General features: G+C 42.8%; 1 protein-coding gene across 5 annotated transcripts in view; it reads left to right on the top strand.

Annotated features, from left to right (window-relative positions):
• Positions 1–22,469, top strand: part of LOC128696384 (transient receptor potential channel pyrexia) — a 235,169-nt gene that overhangs the window by 3,193 nt on the left and 209,507 nt on the right. For 2 of the 5 annotated variants that reach the window (XM_070092480.1, XM_070092479.1), the window contains exon 2: positions 10,596–10,981. In XM_070092480.1, coding sequence (XP_069948581.1) covers positions 10,798–10,981 — 184 coding nt within the window. In that variant the 5' untranslated portion in view covers positions 10,596–10,797. Of the gene's footprint in view, positions 1–88; positions 165–1,063; positions 1,147–10,595; positions 10,982–22,469 lie in introns of those variants that run through there. The other 3 variants (XM_070092482.1, XM_070092481.1, XM_070092483.1) reach the window with 3 other exon arrangements.

The following is a 22,469-nucleotide window of genomic DNA, read 5'->3' as shown; positions in this document are numbered from 1 at the left end:
TACAGGTTTACCGTTTCCCCATGAATATAATATTGCGCAACCTTTCCTTCCTCAGTCAGTCAAGCACCACCAGCGCTCACACTAGTGTCAGTGAGGACTATTGTACATGGACTCGAGGTAACAGCACACACTTGGTGCGTGAGTGTGACTAAGTGCTTCAGGAGGTAACAACACTTAAGGCTTGAGTGTGGAAGCGGAACACGCTTAGGGCTTTAGCGCGAGTGCTTCGGAAGTATTGTCATTAGATTAAACAAAAAAAGTGCTAAACCTACATAAGTCAGATAGCTCCAAGTGCTTCTGGGGTAACTAGAAGCAGCCTCACCAGCACTTGTGCATTTAGTGCATCAGGAGGCTATATTAGCAGCATACAGTTAAGTGACTGGATGACTTTAGTGCTGTAGGAGAGTGATAAGAGGCTACATTGCTGCTGCTGCTGCTCTTTCATTAGCGCCGTCTTATAACCGCCTTCCAAGATCACTCAGGTACCATGCCACACTGAAAACGAATTGTCGATAATGACAAGCGTTTGAGAGAGTTTGTTATTTTTAAAACGTACGTGGTGGTCGCTACAAACTCTGATGATAGACTAACACCATATATACGATCCTTAGAAGAGGGATTGTTATATATACAGTTCAGCCCTCACAAACGGCTTCTTGAGACCTCACACCAGGTGTATGTCGCCTCCTACACTTGGAACTGTAATATGGAACAAAATATATCGAAAATGACAATTTCTAGTTTTGTTTTGTACTTCAGTAGTCTTCAAAAATTTCTGAGATGAGTATTAACAAAGAAAAAGATAATGATTGGGAAGAAAAATGGCTACGTTTGGGTCTTAAGATACGAAGTTTGAGTAGTGTGTGGATTTTTTTAAAATATAATCGGTATATATTTATGTTGGATTGAGCGTCGTATTTTTTTGTGCGAGACGAGACTTGAGCTCATTGCAGCGACCAACAGAGAGAAAAAATATTTGTAAGAAACGTGTGTGGTTGAGGTGGTGATCAATACGAGGAGTGCATGGCGTTGTTGCATGGTGAGGGGGCGGGGCAAGGTGCGCCTCACCACACTCCTTACACTTCTCATGCCTCACACCTGTTCTCCTCATACCTGGGTCACCAGCCTGTACACACCAGCTCACAGGTGAGGTCAGCAAACCCGTCAGACACTCGATTCACAGGACAGGAAAGAGTTGAAACACAAAGACTCGCGCAGGCAGGCACCAGCAACACAAAATGGTGGCTCCAGAGGGTGGAAAAAGTAGAGCCATGCCATACTGTCCGTCAGTTATAGCATTCGTTTTCCAGCTTGTTAGTGTGTACATTTTTGCATGTGCTGAGACAAGACAAATATAGCCGGTAATGCTGCCGTTGCCATATATCCACATACCTTCCCTGTGTCAATAGTCGTCCCATACCCATCCAGTGGTCAGTAGTCGCATCATACCCATCCTGTGGTCAGCAATCGCCGTATACTCATCCTGTGGTCATGAGTCGCTCCATACCCATCATGTGGTTAGTAGTCGCCCATATTCATCCTAGGGTCAGTAGTAGCACCACACCCATCCCGTGGGCAGTAGTCACGGTACCCATTCTTGTGGTGAAGGGGTAGTCACACCATACTTATTATACTGTTAGCGGTAATCAAAATATTTCAGCAGCATATAGTGGAGGTCTAGGGACTGGAGCCCAACATTTTATTTGCCAGACAAATTGCGATAGTAACGAGTTATTGAAAAAACAATTCTCTGTTTCTTTATTTTGTTCACATTCAGGTTCATAATGATGCAAGGTATGAGAATAGTGCTGCTGACATAAAAGTCACATAATAAATGACGGTGCAACATTAATTGTTACTACAAGCGTAGAAAGGGCATGTGTAGCCTAGTCGACCGCAAAAACAACAAAAGATTTTACTGAGACTACATTTCGCTTAGGATAGAATGTTGTCATATAGAGGATGCTATTGGAAAGGTTCTACCCTGATAGAAACATTGCCCAGATAAAATCTTGTTCTGCATATTTAGTGCCGATGACACTAAAATGGGCCGTCAGAAAAATTCTGACGGGGACACAAGAAAGCTATAAGATGACCTGGATAAGTTGATGTGATAGAAGTGACAGTTAAAGTTCAATGTAAACAAATGCAAGAAAGCATTTGATACTGTAACCCAATAAGAGGCTGGGGCAAAAATTTGCAGTGCAGGCAGGAATAACAACGTATTTGAGAGAATCAAAAAGAACTTTAGGGAAAGAAAGCAGAGTGACTGTCAGGAGAGACCCTAGAATGGGGAAGAGTAATTAGCGGAGCACTACAAGGCTTGGTATTAGGACCAGTGCTCTTTCTAGTTCATGAGAATGATATTGATTCAGATGTATCCCTGTTTACCAGTATAAAGTGATGAAATAAAAAAATCAAGAAAAAGCTCCATATGAATCTGGACAAACTGCAATATTTGACAGATAAGTGGTTGTTCGAGTTCAACCCGAGTAACTGTGAAGTAATGAAGATTGGGAAGGAGTAGGGAGTACAGACTCGTGGGACAGAGGCTACATATCTCAATAGGAGTGACCACAGTGCCTAGTATATCGTCAATAGACATCAACCGAATAACCTCTGCAGTCAATGCTTGTCTGACAAATCTAAGAATAACGTTCAGGAATCTCAACAGTCATTCCGCGCCCTTCCATTATACAACTTACGTTAGGACCATCTTCAAGTATGCAGCACCTGTGTAGAACCCGCACTTGGAAAAAAACGTTAAAAGACTGTAGAAAGTGCAAAAGTATACAACAAAACTCGTTCCTGAGCTAAGGGGCATGAGCTGCGAGAAAAGGCTAAGGGAACTGGACCTAACAACTTTGGAGGACAGAAGAATCAGGGAAGGTGGACACAGATGAATCAGGGATGTTAAGAAGTATTTCATCAGCTTCAGGGTGGTTGGGAAGTGGAATGATCTTGGTGAGGAAGTGGCTGAAGCAGGCTCCATACATAAATTTAAGAGCAGGTACGATAGGGGACAGGATCTGAGAATCGACCCCTACAACCATAAATAGGTGAGTGCACACCAACACCTGGTTGGGTCTGCTGGCCCAGCCAAAGCACCTCAACACTTCATGTAATTTTTAACAATTATTAGCCAATAAAAATTTTATCATTGGTTCACAACATTGATCCACTCAACACAACTCTCCCACCCATTCACCCACCAGCACAGCTCTCCCACCCATTCACCCACCAGCACAGCTCTCCCACCCATTCACCCACCAGCACAGCTCTCCCACCCATTCACCCACCAGCACAGCTCTCCCACCCATTCACCCACCAGCACAGCTCTCCCACCCATTCACCCACCAGCACAGCTCTTCCACCCATTCACCCACCAGCACAGCTCTCCCACCCATTCACCCCCCAGCACAGCTCTCCCACCCATTCACCCAACAGCAAAGCTCTCCCACCCATTCACCAGCACAGCTCTTTCACCCATTCACCCACCAGCACAGCTCTCCCACCCATTCACCCACCAGCACAGCTCTCCCACCCATTCACCCACCAGCACAGCTCTTTCACCCATTCACCCACCAGCACAGCTCTCCCACCCATTCACCCACCAGCACAGCTCTCCCACCCATTCACCCACCAGCACAGCTCTCCCACCCATTCACCAGCACAGCTCTTTCACCCATTCACCCACCAGCACAGCTCTCCCACCCATTCACCCACCAGCACAGCTCTCCCACCCATTCACCCACCAGCACAGCTCTTTCACCCACCAGCACAGCTCTCCCACCCATTCACCCACCAGCACAGCTCTCCCACCCATTCACCCACCAGCACAGCTCTCCCACCCATTCACCCACCAGCACAGCTCTCCCACCCATTCACCCACCAGCACAGCTCTTCCACCCATTCACCCACCAGCACAGCTCTCCCACCCATTCACCCACCAGCACAGCTCTCCCACCCATTCACCCAACAGCAAAGCTCTCCCACCCATCCACCCACCAGCATAGCTCTCCCACCCATCCACCCACCAGCACAGCTCTCCCACTCATCCATCCACCAGCACAGCTCTCTCACCCATCCACCCACCAGCACAGCTCTCCCACCCATCCACCCACCAGCACAGCTCTCACCCATCCACCCACCAGCACAGCTCTCACCCATCCACCCACCAGCACAGCTCTCACCCATCCACCCACCAGCACAGCTCTCACCCATCCACCCACCAGCACAGCTCTCTCACCATCCACCCACCAGCACAGCTCTCTCACCCATCCACCCACCAGCACAGCTCTCTCACCCATCCACCCACCAGCACAGCTCTCTCACCCATCCACCCACCAGCACAGCTCTCCCACCCATTCACCCACCAGCACAGCTCTCCCACCCATTCACCCACCAGCACAGCTCTCCCACCCATTCACCCAACAACAAAGCTCTCCCACCCATACACCCACCAGCAAAGCACTACCACCCATCCACCCACCAGCACAGCTCTCCCACTCATCCATCCACCAGCACAGCTCTCTCACCCATCCACCCACCAGCACAGCTCTCCCACTCATCCACCCACCAGCACAGCTCTCCCACCCATCCACCCACCAGGAAGCTTTTCTCCAAGCCAGAACACTAGGCAGAACACTCCGGGGCAACATGAACAGACGCACCGCCGAAATCATTCGCAGCAGAGTTACCACAGCGAATGTTCAACAGAAGATCAGACTTACTAGGAAACTACAAACACTCTGCGATAATAGTAATTGGAAAAGTTTAGGAAGACCTGAAATTATTCAAAATCTTTCATCTCGTCCACTGTCAACCACAGAAACTGAAGCCCTCAGCTTAGGCCTCAAATTCGCAACAGGAATTACGAAACCAAAACAAGACCTCAATTTCATCGCCAAAAACTACAGACACAATGACTCCGACTTCCAAAAAGGCTATCTTCAAGGCATCATCTCAGCAGCCATCTCAACACGCAGCTCCCCAGTCATACCCCGACGTTACATCAATGCACTCAAAGGTTTAGCAGAAGACACGACCATCAGGGTCACCACCGCTGATAAAGGAGGTGGTGTTGTTATAATGAACACTGACGATTACAGGAACAAAATGCTCAATCTACTTAATGACCCAGATACCTACAAACCTCTCACAACTAACCAAGTGGACAACCTTACTAAAACTTTTCTTCAAAGGACTCGCCGCATTCTGAGGAGCTCAGAACAAGGGAAGAAACTTCTGCACACCATGCCCAGCAACCCCAGACCTGCCAGAATGTACGGCCTGCCAAAGACTCACAAGCCTGGTATCCCACTGAGGCCCATATCCTCGGGAATAGGCAGTGCTCCCCACAAGCTCTCAGGAATTCTCGCCAAACACCTCTCGAAACTCCTGGGCACTATCAGTCCAGCACATCTCAAACACTCAGGTGATCTTCTCAATCGCATTCGCAACATCAACATCAGGAACAAGAAACTTTCCAGCCTTGACGTGACTTCCCTATTCACTAAAGTACCTACTAAACAAGCCATCGATCTCTTGCGCAAGAAAATTGACGATTCACTTGATCTTCCCATTCCAGCCAGCGACTTCATCGACCTGGTTGAACTATGTGTTGGCTTTACGTGTTTCTCTTTTGAAAATCACCTCTTTCAGCAGACTTTTGGACTACCCATGGGTTCGCCACTCAGTGCAGTCCTAGCGAACCTATACATGGAACATCTAGAAGCCGAACGTTTCTCCACCATTATTCCTTCGTCTGTCACCTGGCTCCGTTATGTTGACGACATTCTCCTCATAACTCCTAAACGCTTCAACGTTCAAGCTCTCCAAGACAAGCTCAACCAGGTCGAGCCTTCAATCCAGTTCACACTTGAAGAAGAGGTCGACAACACTCTTCCTTTCCTTGATGTTCTACTCTGCAAAGCTGACCACGAACTTCGTTTTAAAGTCTATCGAAAACCCACCAACCAAAACGATCTTCTCCACTTCTACTCTCACCACGACACCAAAACCAAACGTGGTGTAATTATAGGCTTCTTCCTGCGTGCACTCAGAATCTGCAGCAACGAGTTCCTTGAGGAAGAATGCACTATAATTGAACAGGTATTTTCCAAACTCCACTATCCTCGTCACTTCATCAGAGACTGCAGACGGCGAGCACTAAACATCTTCAACACACCCAGAGAAGACACTGCCGAGAAGAGATACATAGTCCTTCCCACCAACTCCATTGCCAAACATGTTTCCAACATCTTTGCCAAAACATCATTCCAAGTATCTACCTCCACAACCACGACCATCAAGGACATCACCAGTAGTAGGCAGGACAAGCCTCCATCCTCTGCAGGGGTATACATAATCCCTTGTAATGACTGCAACAAGTTATACGTGGGCGAAACATCAAGGGACCTCCAAACACGTATTTCAGAACACCAATACGCAAGCAGGTCTGACGACACAAGGAATGCCTGCGTACAACACCGTAATTCACACAACCACTTGATAAACTACAGAAACTCAAGACTTATCGCCACAGAAGACAACACTCAATACCGAAGAATCCTGGAATCATCACTTATTTCTATATCCGACAACTTCAACCAGAATAGTGGCTTCTATAACATAGCAGAACCACTTGCCAAGAAACTTCTTCATCGCTATCCCACATAAGAACACTGTAGAAGGTCTGCTCACAAACTTGTCCAGTCTCCTTTCCAAGCTACCCAAGTTTTTAGACTCTACAACCCAACTCGGTACATCATCAGATGCAGCATTCTTCACCTGACCTCAGCCGGACTATAAATACTCGCGTTCCTTCCACCCCAGGTAGTTCTGTTTGTGACTTGAAAAAGCCCACTGTGTGGGCGAAACGTAGTCAATAAAGGATCACATTATACTGCATTTGTGTTTATATTGCCATTGTGTCGGTATTTTATACCATTTATTTCCATCTACCTAAAGCTACTCAAGAAATAACTCCCGTACCCCTTGACACCAATCAAACCCAGCCCCTCCCACTCATATATTTGTCCAGTCTCTTCTTAAAGCTACCCAAGGTCCTAACCTCTATCACCCCACTGGGAAGGCTGTTCCACGTATCTACAACTCTGTTAGAAAACCAGTACTTACCTATGTCCTTTCTAAATCTAAATTTATCCAACTTAAATCCATTATTCCTGGTTCTTACCTGGTTCGACACCCTCAGTACTTTATTAATGTCTCCCTTGTTTATGCCCGTCATCCACTTATACACTTCAATGATATCTCCCCTCATTCTACGCCTCTCCAGAGAGTGGAGATTTAAGGCTTTAAGTCTATCTTCATACGGGAGGTTCCTTACACAGTAAATCATTTTAGTCATTCTTCTCTGTATGTTCTCTAATGACTCTATGTCCATCCTGTAGTAAGGGGACCAAAACTGAGCAGCATAATCCAAATGAGGCCTCACTAGTGATGTATAGAGCTGTAAAATAACTTTTGGACTTCTGTTACTTATACTTCTTGAGATAAATCCAAGTAATCTGTTGGCCTTTATATCATAATAAACTATACATCAAGAACATTATGTTAAGAGATCCTTCTGAAGCTGCACCTACGTAAGTCCTGACAGGTATTCCAGTAATTATATAAACAGTGACTAATATGAGACGGGTCAAGTCTGCAGTTTGTACATGATTAAGACGCTTGTTCAACACTTGGGTATCTTTACTTACGAAACGTTTCGCCTACACGGTAGTCTTCTTCAGTCGAATACAGAGGAGACAGAAGAAGCAGTAGAGAGGTAAAGATGATGTGATCAGTCCATCAACCTCGAAGATCAAGTAGTTTGAGGTGGTCAGTCCCTCAGCCTGGAGATATTTTGACCTCCACATTCTTGAACTATATTTTAGACTGGAGCTGAATACCTATCCAGGCTGAGGGACTGACCACCTCAATATTGCTTCTTCAAGGTTAATAAACTGATAACATCGTCTTGACCTCTCAACGTTTTGAAAATAAAACTACCCAAGTGTTGCATATGCGTCTTAAGTCATCTTGTTGTTGTTGTTTGTCACTGTTATAATCAGACTGAAATATGTAGTTCAAATATTAGTGAGAGTGAGCAACACGCCACTACCTGTATATATACCAGATGTAATTAGTACTCTCAAGAACTTGACCCTGGGCGAGGGGCACCTGTCAAGTTCCCGCTCTACCACAGAAACCTATGGAGGGTTGTACCCTAGCAGAAGGGCCTGAGGCCAGGCTTTCAATTCAATTCAATTCAAAGTTTATTCTCTATAAAGATTACAATGTTGAATTTACAGAATTTGGTTATTGTGTGGTTTACATGTAGTTAAATAATGATTACAGAGTGTACCACTAGAACGCCTAGCATGGCTAGGCATTTCGGGCAGACTTAGTTTAATTCTTTATTTTAAAATATTACAAATTATGAGGTAAGTTGGTATTATGGCTAAGTGACTAATTACTAGTTTGTGAGTTTAGCAATGTGAATGCTTTTGTTTTGGCACAGTACATAGTTTCAGTATTGAAGTATCACAGGCCAACTTATGACTAGTTAGGATTCATTATTTTAAGATTGAGATTAATATTTCTGTTTATGGTCAAATGGGTGAGTGAGTGTAAGTGTGAACCACCAGGTGGTATTCGTGTAGTTAGTTGATGGGGTTTATCAGGGAGATAAGATGTTTTCTAATGGTAGTTTTGAAGGTGATGAATGTGTATGCAGTTCTAGAGTTCTCAGGCAGGGTGTTCCAGTTTTTAGGGCCTTTGACATACATTGAATTTTTGTAAAGGTTTAGTCGGACACGGGGAATGTCGTAGAGATGTTTGTGTCTGGTGTTATGCCTGTGGGTTCTGTCACAACTATCAAGAAAGCGTTTTAGGTCAAGGTTGATATTGGAGTTTAAGGTCCTGTAGATGTAGATTGCACAGTAGTAAGTGTGGATGTACTGAACAGGGAGTAAGTTTAGATCTATGAAGAGTGGGGGGGGGGGGGTGTTGCCAGGGATGGGATTTAGTGATTATTCTTACTGCAGCTTTTTGTTGGGTTATTATTGGCTTTAGGTGTGTTGCTTCAGTTGATCCCCAAGCACAAATAGCATAGGTGAGGTATGGATAAATAAGTGAGTGGTATAGTGTGAGAAGGGCATTTTGCGGCACGTAGTATCGTATCTTGGAGAGGATCCCAACTGTTTTGGATACTTTTTTGGTTATGTGTTGGATATGGGTGCTGAAATTCAGGTTGTTGTCAAGGTATAGGCCTAGGAATTTGCCCTCATTATGTCTGGTAATTAGAGTGTTGTCGATCTTAATGTTAATTTGTGCATCTCCTGCTCTGTTACCAAACATAATATAGTAGGTTTTGTCAGTGTTAAGCGTAAGTTTATTGGCTGTCATCCAAGTCGATATTTTGATCAGCTCCTCGTTAACAATGGTGTTGAGGGTGGCAAGATTAGGGTGAGAGATGACATAAGTCGTGTCGTCAGCAAAGAGAATGGGTTTCAGGTGTCGAGATATGTTTGGAAGATCATTGATGTATATGAGGAAGAGCAGGGGACCAAGGACACTTCCCTGCGGAACTCCAGTATCAAGTGGCCGTGTTGTTGATGCTGTGTCTTTAATGGTAACATACTGATACCTATTAGTAAGGTAAGATTTGAAATAAGCAAGCGCATGGCCTCTTATACCGTAATGGTCAAGTTTGTGGAGAAGGATGTCGTGGTCTACTGTGTCAAAAGCTTTTCTTAGGTCAATAAAAATTCCTAGTGGATATTCCTTATTTTCCAATGCTGTGTAAAGCAGATCTAGTATTTTTATGATTGCATCATTAGTGCTTTTATTTTTCCTAAATCCAAATTGGCAGGGGTTGAGTATGTTTTGTGCTGTTATAAATGAATATAGTCTCCTGTGCACGAGTTTCTCAAAGATTTTGGATAGCAATGGAAAGTTTGATATTGGCTTATAGTTGTTTAAGTCTGTAGGGTCACCACCTTTATGTATTGGTGTAACCCTTGCCATCTTGAGTAGTTTCGGGAAGGTGCTAGTTTCTAGTGACTTGTTAAAAAGTAATGAAATAGCATGCGAAAGGATATGGGCCGCTCGCTTGTACAGTAATGGTGGGACATTAGACAGATTCCCTGAGTTGTTTTTAAGTGACTTTATAATCTCGGTGACTTCCGAGGGCTCAGTTGGTGCAAGATAGAAGGAATTTGGGAAATTCCCATCTAGGTAGTCCCCAGCATGGGCATTAGTATGTGGGATTTTATTGGCGAGATTAGATCCTATGGTTGAGAAGAAGTCGTTTATCTTGTTAGCTGTGTCAGTGGGATGTAGTGGTGTTTCATTGGGTTTAGTTAGGACAATATTCTTGGTTTTTCTCAGTTTGTGGGTCCCTAGAATCTGAGAGAGTGTTTTCCAGGTCTTTTTTATATCTCCTCTAGTGTCTGTGAATCTATTCTATTGTCTACTTGGTTAAGGAGGCTGTTGCTGTTAGCTGTTTACACAGATGGGAGACGAGGGATACATCTCGATCGATATTAATGCAATTGAATTTGATAAAGTTTTGTTTTGTTTTTCAGAGATAATATATTAAGGAGAGTTGTGTCAGACAGAAGCGGATACACGTGCAATCTGTTATTAGTGTTGCTGAGAAGTAAAGTGCTAGAGGAAAGTGTGCTGAGTTAGCACAACTAACAAGTGCTGTGTGGTGTAGTGTCGTGTGTGAGACGGAACACAGTCACAGGAACAGTAAGACAATGTTTGATTGTGGAAGGTAGTGTAATGGGTAGTAAACGAAGTCATTCTTCGCTTTTCGACTGCCTGACCAGCAGCAGCGGCAGTAACACACCACCACTTTCACCAACCTCCACCACTACCACTACTACAACACTCTCCCACTGCGTGCCCACATCCCCCATCAAGCCTACGGTGGTCCGCTGGGCACAGAAGAGGACCTCTGCTCAAGGTAAGTGTTAGTGTTAGTGTTAGTGTGGTGAGTGTGTACTGAGTACCTCGCTATGATTACTTCATTGTTGGTACACTGGTAGAGCTGTACTCTCCTGGTACTTCAGAGGAGGTACCTCGCTATGATTACTTCATTGTTGGTACACTGGTAGAGCTGTACTCTCCTGGTACTTCAGGGGAGGTACCTCGCTATGATTACTACATTGTTGGTACACTGGTAGAGCTGTACTCTCCTGGTACTTCAGGGGAGGTACCTCGCTATGATTACTACATTGTTGGTACACTGGTAGAGCTGTACTGTCCTGGTACTTCAGGGGAGGTACCTCGCTATGATTACTACATTGTTGGTACACTGGTAGAGCTGTACTCTCCTGGTACTTCAGGGGAGGTACCTCGCTATGATTACTACATTGTTGGTACACTGGTAGAGCTGTACTGTCCTGGTACTTCAGGGGAGGTACCTCGCTATGATTACTACATTGTTGGTACACTGGTAGAGCTGTACTCTCCTGGTACTTCAGGGGAGGTACCTCGCTATGATTACTACATTGTTGGTACACTGGTAGAGCTGTACTGTCCTGGTACTTCAGGGGAGGTACCTCGCTATAAATATTTCATTGTTGGTACACTGGTAGAGCTGTACTGTCCTGGTACTTCAGGGGAGGTACCTCGCTATGATTACTTCATTGTTGGTACACTGGTAGAGCTGTACTGTTCTGGTACTTCAGGGGAGGTACCTCGCTATGTTTACTTCATTGTTGGTACACTGGTAGAGCTGTACTGTCCTGGTACTTCAGGGGAGGTACCTCGCTATGATTACTTCATTGTTGGTACACTGGTAGAGCTGTACTGTCCTGGTACTTTAGGGGAGGTACCTCGCTATGATTACTTCATTGTTGGTACACTGGTAGAGCTGTACTGTCCTGGTACTTCAGGGGAGGTACCTCGCTATGATTACTTCATTGTTGGTACACTGGTAGAGCTGTACTGTCCTGGTACTTCAGGGGAGGTACCTCGCTATGATTACTTCATTGTTGGTACACTGGTAGAGCTGTACTGTCCTGGTACTTCAGGGGAGGTACCTCGCTATAAATATTTCATTGTTGGTACACTGGTAGAGCTGTACTGTCCTGGTACTTCAGGGGAGGTACCTCGCTATGATTACTTCATTGTTGGTACACTGGTAGAGCTGTACTGTCCTGGTACTTCAGGGGAGGTACCTCGCTATGATTACTTCATTGTTGGTACACTGGTAGAGCTGTACTGTCCTGGTACTTCAGGGGAGGTACCTCACTATGATTACTTCATTGTTGGTACACTGGTAGAGCTGTACTGTCCTGGTACTTCAGGGGAGGTACCTCGCTATAAATATTTCATTGTTGGTACACTGGTAGAGCTGTACTGTCCTGGTACTTCAGGGGAAGTACCTCGCTGTAAATATTTCATTGTTGGTACACTGGTAGAGCTGTACTGTCCTGGTACTTCAGGGGAGGTACCTCGCTATGATTACTTCATTGTTGGTACACTGGTAGAGCTGTACTGTCCTGGTACTTCAAGCGGGGTGCTGGTATGAGTGTCGAGAACTTTGATACAAAGAATTGAAATTATCCTGTCCATCACTGGAGTGAACATGTTTGCTTGTCGGTCGCCAGCTGCTGCTGCATGACCTGTACAGTTTATCGCTTCCCTTGGAATATTAATAATATAATTGTCTCCATTACTCAACTAATTGTATAATTTACATAAAAAACGAGCAGCTACAATTTTTGTATATTTTTTAAACAGCTGCAGTAATGTATACCCTGAGAGGTGTATTCCTTTAATTTGTAGTTTAGGTATAAGTTCCATTAAACACTTGCAAAATCCAGCTATTATTATATAGTGTGTGTAAGAATGGTATATAATACCGACAAGATGAAGTTAAGACACATGTGCAACATCTGGATATCTTTATTGTAGACGTTTCGCCATCCAGTGGCTTTATCAATACAAATTCTAGGACATAACTTGAAGACAGTAGAACTATGTACAGAAGATGAGGTAATCAGTCCCTCAACCTAGGAGTAGGTGCGAACAGCACCTACTGGATGGCGAAACGTCTACAATAAAGATACCCAGATGTTGCACATGTGTCTTAATTTCATCATATAGTGTAAACTGTAGATTTTCACCTGACTCCACCAAGCAGCTGAAGGAAACATTGATCAATAATAATAATAATAATAATAATAATAATAATAATAATAACCTTGGTGGTGTCCGGTTTATTATCAAACAAGATAACGTTATATTTATATTGATATAACTCCACTAAAATAAGTCTGAACATGACAGAGTTAATATTTATCATGGAGATTTATTATTATAAGACTTGTAACTGAGAGCGTCATAATGTTTTGTTAAACACTTCTGGGTTAACCTGGTTGTTAAATATCTGTTACTAATTTTAAGTGAAAATATTCTGGCCAGGAAACTTATATAGACTTATATATGCATATACGTACGTATTTACATAATATGATCATTAGCTTAATAAATAGATAATATCATTATATATATATATATATATATATATATATATACATATATATATATACATATATATACATATATATATATACATATATATACATATATACACATATATATATACATATATATACATATATATACATATATACACATATATACATATAGATATATACATATATATATATATATATATATATATATATATATATATATATATATATACATATATATATATATATATATATATATATATATATATATATATATATTGTGACCACGAACGAGTGGTATTCATCAATAACAAGTAGCATGGGTTCGAGTCCTTGGCTAGTGCAGTGTTGTTACTGATCAATACCACTCGTTCGTGGTCACTATAATATGAAATACTGCTCGTACACCAAACAGGGACTAGAATGAAAATAGCCTAGAGTCATCCACACCATCGTGTGTCCATGGGTAGCTAGTACAACATCCAGCTCCACTGGATGCGCTACTCTTAAGGATCGTATAGTCCAGTGGATTAGGGCGTCATATGTATATATATATATATATATATATATATATATATATATATATATATATATATATATATATATATATATATATATATATATATATATCTTACTGTAGAAGACGGGCAGTGGAACCAAGCTACACTTCCAGTCAGACTAGGAGGCATTGTTGTCCGCAAGTCATCACAGATTGCGCTAACTGCTTTTCTGTCCTCATGCGTTGCATCCAGAGAGCTTGTAGCAGCGATTCTCCCTGAACATCTTAGAGACAAGATTGGAGCCCAGGACCAGAAGTTCGTTGACGGAGCCATGATCCGGGGTAATCTAACGGGCTCGGAAACCAGACCTACTCCTCCCAACAACTACAAATAGTCGCACTAGGATGGCCCAGTAGTGGAGAATATAGCCTCAACAATGCTTCAGAGTGTGTCACGGAAGGATAGAGCCCGCCTCCTGGCAGTGAGAGTTCCTCATACAGGGGACTTTCTGTTGGCTGTTTCCCATCTCCAGCCTTGGCATACACCTCGACCCACAGACCATCCGCATTGGTGTTGCCCTTAGACTTGCCGCCCCTATTCTCGCCGAACACAGGTGTATTTGTGGCAGTGAAGCAGCAGACCGATTCGGGTACCATGGTCTTGTGTGCCGTAAATCCGAGGGAAAGATTGCAAGACATGAAGAGGTTAATAACATTATCAAGAGGAGCCTCACAACAGCCGGATGCCCAGCAGTAAGGGAGCCACCCCAACTATGCAGATCTGATGGCAGCCAAAAGCGTCCATACGGTATCACCCTTCAAGCCTGGACAGACGGTAAGCAGGTGGTGTGGGACTACACATGTGCATCTACCTTGGCTGATACTTATCTCCAATACACCAGGGAGGAAGGAGGGGCAGCTGCCTGCTTCAGGGAGTCCCAAAAGTCGAGAAAATACGGAGAACTTGCCCATCATTATATGTTTGTTACCATTGGTTCAGACATCCTTGGCTCATTGGGAAAGAGTACATCTAAGTTCCTCAAGGAGCTAGGCAAATGACTCAACAAGGTAACTAGGGATCCCAGGGCAGCTAGTTTTCTGTTCCAGCGACTCAGCAGCGCTGCTGTTCAGAGAGGTAATACCTGCCACATTTTGGGCACGCGCCCCAGCTCTGAAGACCTGGATGAGATATTCGCATTATAATTAGTGACAAACACTTAACAGTATGTACTAGACATGTATCTCTCATACCTAATGCACTGTATATGTCACCTTTATATCGACGATGTATCTCTTAAATCTTTTGTACCATATTATATAATAAAATATACCTATTGGTTAAGAACAATGAAACGATGGAGGTAGTACGGGAAGTGGAATATTTAAATGTTCTTAGTTGAAGCCTTTTATCAACCCAACCAAGGCTGTCAGTCCCACATATTGCACCACAGGTGGACACAATATATAATATATATATATATATATATATATATATATATATATATATATATATATATATATATATATATATATATATATATATATATATATATATATATATATATATATATGTATTACTAACACACTGGCCGATTCCCACCAAGGCAGGGTGTCCCGAAAAAGAAAAACTTTCACCATCATTCACTCCATCACTGTCTTGCCAGAAGGGTGCTTTACACTACAGTTTTTAAACTGCAACATTAACACCCCTCCTTCAGAGTGCAGGCACTGTACTTCCCATCTCCAGGACTCGAGTCCGGCCTGCCGGTTTCCCTGAACCCCTTCATAAATGTTACTTTGCTCACACTCCAACAGCACGTCAAGTATTAAAAACCATTTGTCTCCATTCACTCCTATCAAACACGCTCACGCATGCCTGCTGGAAGTCCAAGCCCCTCGCACACAAAACCTCCTTTACCCCCTCCCTCCAACCTTTCCTAGGCCGACCCCTACCCCGCCTTCCTTCCTTCCACTACAGACTGATACACTCTTGAAGTCATTCTGTTTCGCTCCATTCTCTCTACATGTCCGAACCACCTCAACAACCCTTCCTCAGCCCTCTGGACAACAGTTTTGGTAATCCCGCACCTCCTCCTAACTTCCAAACTACGAATTCTCTGCCTTATATTCACACCACACATTGCCCTCACACATGACATCTCCACTGCCTCCAGCCTTCTCCTCGCTGCAACATTCATCACCCATGCTTCACACCCATATAAGAGCATTGGTAAAACTATACTCTCATACATTCCCCTCTTTGCCTCCAAGAACAAAGTTCTTTGTCTCCACAGACTCCTAAGTGCACCACTCACTCTTTTTCCCTCATCAATTCTATGATTCACCTCATCTTTCATAGACCCATCCGCTGACACGTCCACTCCCAAATATCTGAATACGTTCACCTCCTCCATACTCTCTCCCTCCAATCTGATATCCAATCTTTCATCACCTAATCTTTTTGTCATCCTCATAACCTTACTCTTTCCTGTATTCACCTTTAATTTTCTTCTTTTGCACACCCTACCAAATTCATCCACCAATCTCTGCAACTTCTCTTCAGAATCTCCCAAGAGCACAGTGTCATCAGCAAAGAGCAACTGTGACAACTCCCACTTTATGTGTGATTCTTTATCTTTTATAAACTCCACGCCTCTTGCCAAGACCCTCGCATTTACTTCTCTTACAACCCCATCTATAAATATATTAAACAACCACGGTGACATCACACATCCTTGTCTAAGGCCTACTTTTACTGGGAAAAAATTTCCCTCTTCCATACATACTCTAACTTGAGCCTCACTATCCTCGTAAAAACTCTTCACTGCTTTCAGTAACCTACCTCCTACACCATACACCTGCAACATCTGCCACATTGTCTCCCTATCCACCCTGTCATACGCCTTTTCCAAATCCATAAATGCCACAAAGACCTCTTTAGCCTTATCTAAATACTGTTCACTTATATGTTTCACTGTAAACACCTGGTCCACACACCCCCTACCTTTCCTAAAGCCTCCTTGTTCATCTGCTATCCTATTCTCCGTCTTACTCTTAATTCTTTCAATAATAACTCTACCATACACTTTACCAGGTACACTCAACAGACTTATCCCCCTATAATTTTTGCACTCTCTTTTGTCCCCTTTGCCTTTATACAAAGGAACTATGCATGCTCTCTGCCAATCCCTAGGTACCTTACCCTCTTCCATACATTTATTAAATAATTGCACCAACCACTCCAAAACTATATCCCCACCTGCTTTTAACATTTCTATCTTTATCCCATCAATCCCGGCTGCCTTATCCCCTTTCATTTTACCTACTGCCTCACGAACTTCCCCCACACTCACAACTGGCTCTTCCTCACTCCTACAAGATAAGATAAGATAAGATTTTGTTCGGATTTTTAACCCCGGAGGGTTAGCCACCCAGGATAACCCAAGAAAGTCAGTGCGTCATCGAGGACTGTCTAACTTATTTCCATTGGGGTCCTTAATCTTGTCCCCCAGGATGCGACCCACACCAGTCGACTAACACCCAGGTACCTATTTGCTGCTAGGTGAACAGGACAATAGGTGTAAGGAAACGTGTCGGAATTTCCACCCGCCGGGAATCGAACCCGGGCACTCCGTGTGTGAAGCGGGAGCTTTAGCCACCTTGCCCTATACACGAAATCACAGCTTCCCTATCTTCATCAACATTTAACAATTCCTCAAAATATTCCCTCCATCTTCCCAATACCTCTTAACTCTCCATTTAATAACTCTCCTCTCCTATTTTTAACTAACAAATCCATTTGTTCTCTAGGCTTCCTTAACTTGTTAATCTCACTCCAAAACTTTTTCTTATTTTCAACAAAATTTGTTGATAACATCTCACCCACTCTCTCATTTGCTCTCTTTTTACATTGCTTCACCACTCTCTTAACCTCTCTCTTTTTCTCCATATACTCTTCCCTCCTTGCATCACTTCTACTTTGTAAAAACTTCTCATATGCTAACTTTTTCTCCCTTACTATCTTTGCATCATCATTCCACCATATATATATATATATATATATATATATATATATATATATATATATATATATATATATATATATATATATATATATATATATATATATAGATAGATAGATAGATAGATAGATATATTACAGTTTTGAGACTGATCGCGGGTTCAAACCCCACCCGTGGTATGGTTTATTACAGTGAAGGATGGACGTATATACATTACAGAGAAGGATGGACGTATATACATTACAGTGAAGGATGGACGTATATACATTACAGAGAAGGATGGACGTATATACATTACAGAGAAGGATGGACGTATATACATTACAGAGAAGGATGGACGTATATACATTACAGAGAAGGATGGACGTATATACATTACAGAGAAGGATGGACGTATATACATTAGTGAAGGATGGACGTATATACATTAGTGAAGGATGGACGTATATACATTAGTGAAGGATGGACGTATATACATTAGTGAAGGATTGACGTATATACATTAGTGAAGGATGGACGTATATACATTAGTGAAGGATGGACGTATATACATTAGTGAAGGATGGACGTATATACATTAGTGAAGGATGGACGTATATACATTAGTGAAGGATGGACGTATATACATTAGTGAAGGATGGACGTATATACATTAGTGAAGGATGGACGTATATACATTAGTGAAGGATGGACGTATATACATTAGTGAAGGATGGACGTATATACATTAGTGAAGGATGGACGTATATACATTAGTGAAGGATGGACGTATATACATTAGTGAAGGATGGACGTATATACATTAGTGAAGGATGGAGGTATATACATTAGTGAAGGATGGACGTATATACATTAGTGAAGGATGGACGTATATACATTAGTGAAGGATGGACGTATATACATTAGTGAAGGATGGACGTATATACATTAGTGAAGGATGGACGTATATACATTAGTGAAGGATGGACGTATATACATTAGTGAAGGATGGACGTATATACATTAGTGAAGGGTGGACGTATATACATTAGTGAAGGATGGACGTATATACATTAGTGAAGGGTGGACGTATATACATTAGTGAAGGATGGACGTATATACATTAGTGAAGGATGGACGTATATACATTAGTGAAGGATGGACGTATATACATTAGTGAAGGATGGACGTATATACATTAGTGAAGGATGGACGTATATACATTAGTGAAGGATGGACGTATATACATTAGTGAAGGATGGACGTATATACATTAGTGAAGGATGGACGTATATACATTAGTGAAGGATGGACGTATATACATTAGTGAAGGATGGACGTATATACATTAGTGAAGGATGGACGTATATACATTAGTGAAGGATGGACGTATATACATTAGTGAAGGATGGACGTATATACATTAGTGAAGGATGGACGTATATACATTAGTGAAGGATGGACGTATATACATTAGTGAAGGATGGACGTATATACATTAGTGAAGGATGGACGTATATACATTAGTGAAGGATGGACGTATATACATTAGTGAAGGATGGACGTATATACATTAGTGAAGGATGGACGTATATACATTAGTGAAGGATGGACGTATATACATTAGTGAAGGATGGACGTATATACATTAGTGAAGGATGGACGTATATACATTAGTGAAGGATGGACGTATATACATTAGTGAAGGATGGACGTATATACATTAGTGAAGGATGGACGTATATACATTAGTGAAGGATGGACGTATATACATTAGTGAAGGATGGACGTATATACATTAGTGAAGGATGGACGTATATACATTAGTGAAGGATGGACGTATATACATTAGTGAAGGATGGACGTATATACATTAGTGAAGGATGGACGTATATACATTAGTGAAGGATGGACGTATATACATTAGTGAAGGATGGACGTATATACATTAGTGAAGGATGGACGTATATACATTAGTGAAGGATGGACGTATATACATTAGTGAAGGATGGACGTATATACATTAGTGAAGGATGGACGTATATACATTAGTGAAGGATGGACGTATATACATTAGTGAAGGATGGACGTATATACATTAGTGAAGGATGGACGTATATACATTAGTGAAGGATGGACGTATATACATTAGTGAAGGATGGACGTATATACATTAGTGAAGGATGGACGTATATACATTAGTGAAGGATGGACGTATATACATTAGTGAAGGATGGACGTATATACATTAGTGAAGGATGGACGTATATACATTAGTGAAGGATGGACGTATATACATTAGTGAAGGATGGACGTATATACATTAGTGAAGGATGGACGTATATACATTAGTGAAGGATGGACGTATATACATTAGTGAAGGATGGACGTATATACATTAGTGAAGGATGGACGTATATACATTAGTGAAGGATGGACGTATATACATTAGTGAAGGATGGACGTATATACATTAGTGATGGATGGACGGTGTGTGAATGTGAACGTATATGAACTTAATTATTATAGCAGAGGGCGGTGTGTGTGTGTGTGTGTGTGTGTGTGTGTGTGAGAGTGTGTACTCACCTATTTGTACTCACCTATTTGTGGTTGCAGGGGTCGAGTCACAGCTCCTGGCCCCGCCTCTTCGCTGATTGCTACTAGGTCCTCTCTCTCCCTGCCCCATGAGCTCTATCATACCTCGCCTTAAAACTATGTATGGTTCCTGCCTCCACCACATCACTTTCTAGGCTATTCCACGGCCTGACTACTCTATGACTGAAGAAATACTTCCTAACATCCCTTTGATTCATCTGAGTCTTCAACTTCCAATTGTGACCTCTTGTGTCTGTGTCCCATCTCTGGAACATCCCGTCTTTGTCCACCTCGTCTATTCCGCGCAGTATTTTATATGTCGTTATCATGTCTCCCCTGACCCTCCTGGCCTCCAGTGTCGTCAGGCCGATTTCCCTCAACCTTTCTTCATAGGACAATCCCCGTAGCTCTGGGACTAGTCTTGTTGCAAACCTTTGCACTTTCTCTAATTTCTTGACGTGCTTGACTAGGTGTGGATTCCAAACTGGTGCTGCATACTCCAGTATGGGCCTGACGTAGATGGTGTACAGAGTCTTAAACGAATCCTTACTGAGGTATCGGAACGCTATCCGTAGGTTTGCCAGGCGCCCGTATGCTGCAGCAGTTATCTGATTGATGTGCGCCTCAGGAGATATGCTCGGTGTTATACTCACCCCCAGATCTTTTTCCTTTAGTGAGGTTTGCAGTCTTTGGCCATCTAAACTATATTGTGTCTGCGGTCTTCTTTGCCCTTCCCCAATCTTCATGACTTTGCATTTGGCAGGGTTAAATTCAAGGAGCCAGTTGCTGGACCAGGCTTGTAGCCTGTCCAGATCTCTTTGTAGTCCTGCCTGATCCTCGTCCGATTCGATTCTTCTCATTAACTTCACATCGTCTGCAAACAAGGACACTTCTGAGTCTATCCCTTCCGTTATGTCGTTCACGTATACCAAGAACAGCACAGGTCCTAGGACTGACCCCTGTGGGACCCCGCTTGTCACAGGCGCCCACTCTGACACCTCGTCGCGTACCATGACTCGTTGTTTCCTCCCTGTCAGGTATTCTCTGATCCATTGCAGTGCCTTTCCTGTTATGTGTGCCTGGTCCTCTAGCTTTTGCAGTAACCTCTTGTGAGGAACTGTGTCGAAAGCCTTCTTGCAGTCCAAAAATACGCAGTCGATCCACCCCTCTCTCTCTTGTCTTACTTCTGTCACCTTGTCATAAAACTCTAGTAGGTTTGTGACACAGGATTTTCCTTCCCTGAAACCATGCTGGTTGTCAATTATACACTTGTTTCTTTCCAGGTGCCCCACCACTCTCCTCCTGATGATCTTCTCCATGACCTTGCATACTATACACGTTAGAGATACAGGTCTGTAGTTTAGTGCCTCATGTCTGTCTCCCTTTTTAAAAATTGGGACTACATTTGCCATTTTCCATACCTCAGGGAGTTGCCCAGTTTCAAATGATGTGTTGAAGATCTTTGTTAATGGCTCACACAATATCTCTGCTCCCTCTTTAAGGACCCATGGAGAGATGTTGTCTGGTCCCACCGCCTTTGAGGTGTCAAGTTCGCATAGCAGCTTCTTCACCTCCTCCTTGGTTATATGTACCTCATCCAGCACTTGCTGGTGTGCCCCCCTGTTCTGATTTCTTGGAGTCCTACTGGTTTCCACTGTAAATACCTCTTTAAATCTTGTGTTGAGCTCCTGACATACCTCTCGGTCGTTTCTTGTGAATTCCCCATCACCCTTCCTCAGTCTGATTACCTGGTCCTTGACTGTTGTTTTCCTCCTGATGTGGCTGTACAACAGCTTTGGGTCAGTCTTTACTTTTGATGCTATGTCATTTTCATATTGTCTCTGAGCCTCCCTTCTTATCTGTGCATATTCG

Source organism: Cherax quadricarinatus, chromosome 39 (genome assembly GCF_038502225.1).
Source record: "Cherax quadricarinatus isolate ZL_2023a chromosome 39, ASM3850222v1, whole genome shotgun sequence".
NCBI lineage: Eukaryota > Metazoa > Arthropoda > Malacostraca > Decapoda > Parastacidae > Cherax > Cherax quadricarinatus.
The sequence above is the reverse complement of the archived record's forward strand: the minus strand, read 5'-3'. Positions and strand labels throughout refer to the sequence as shown.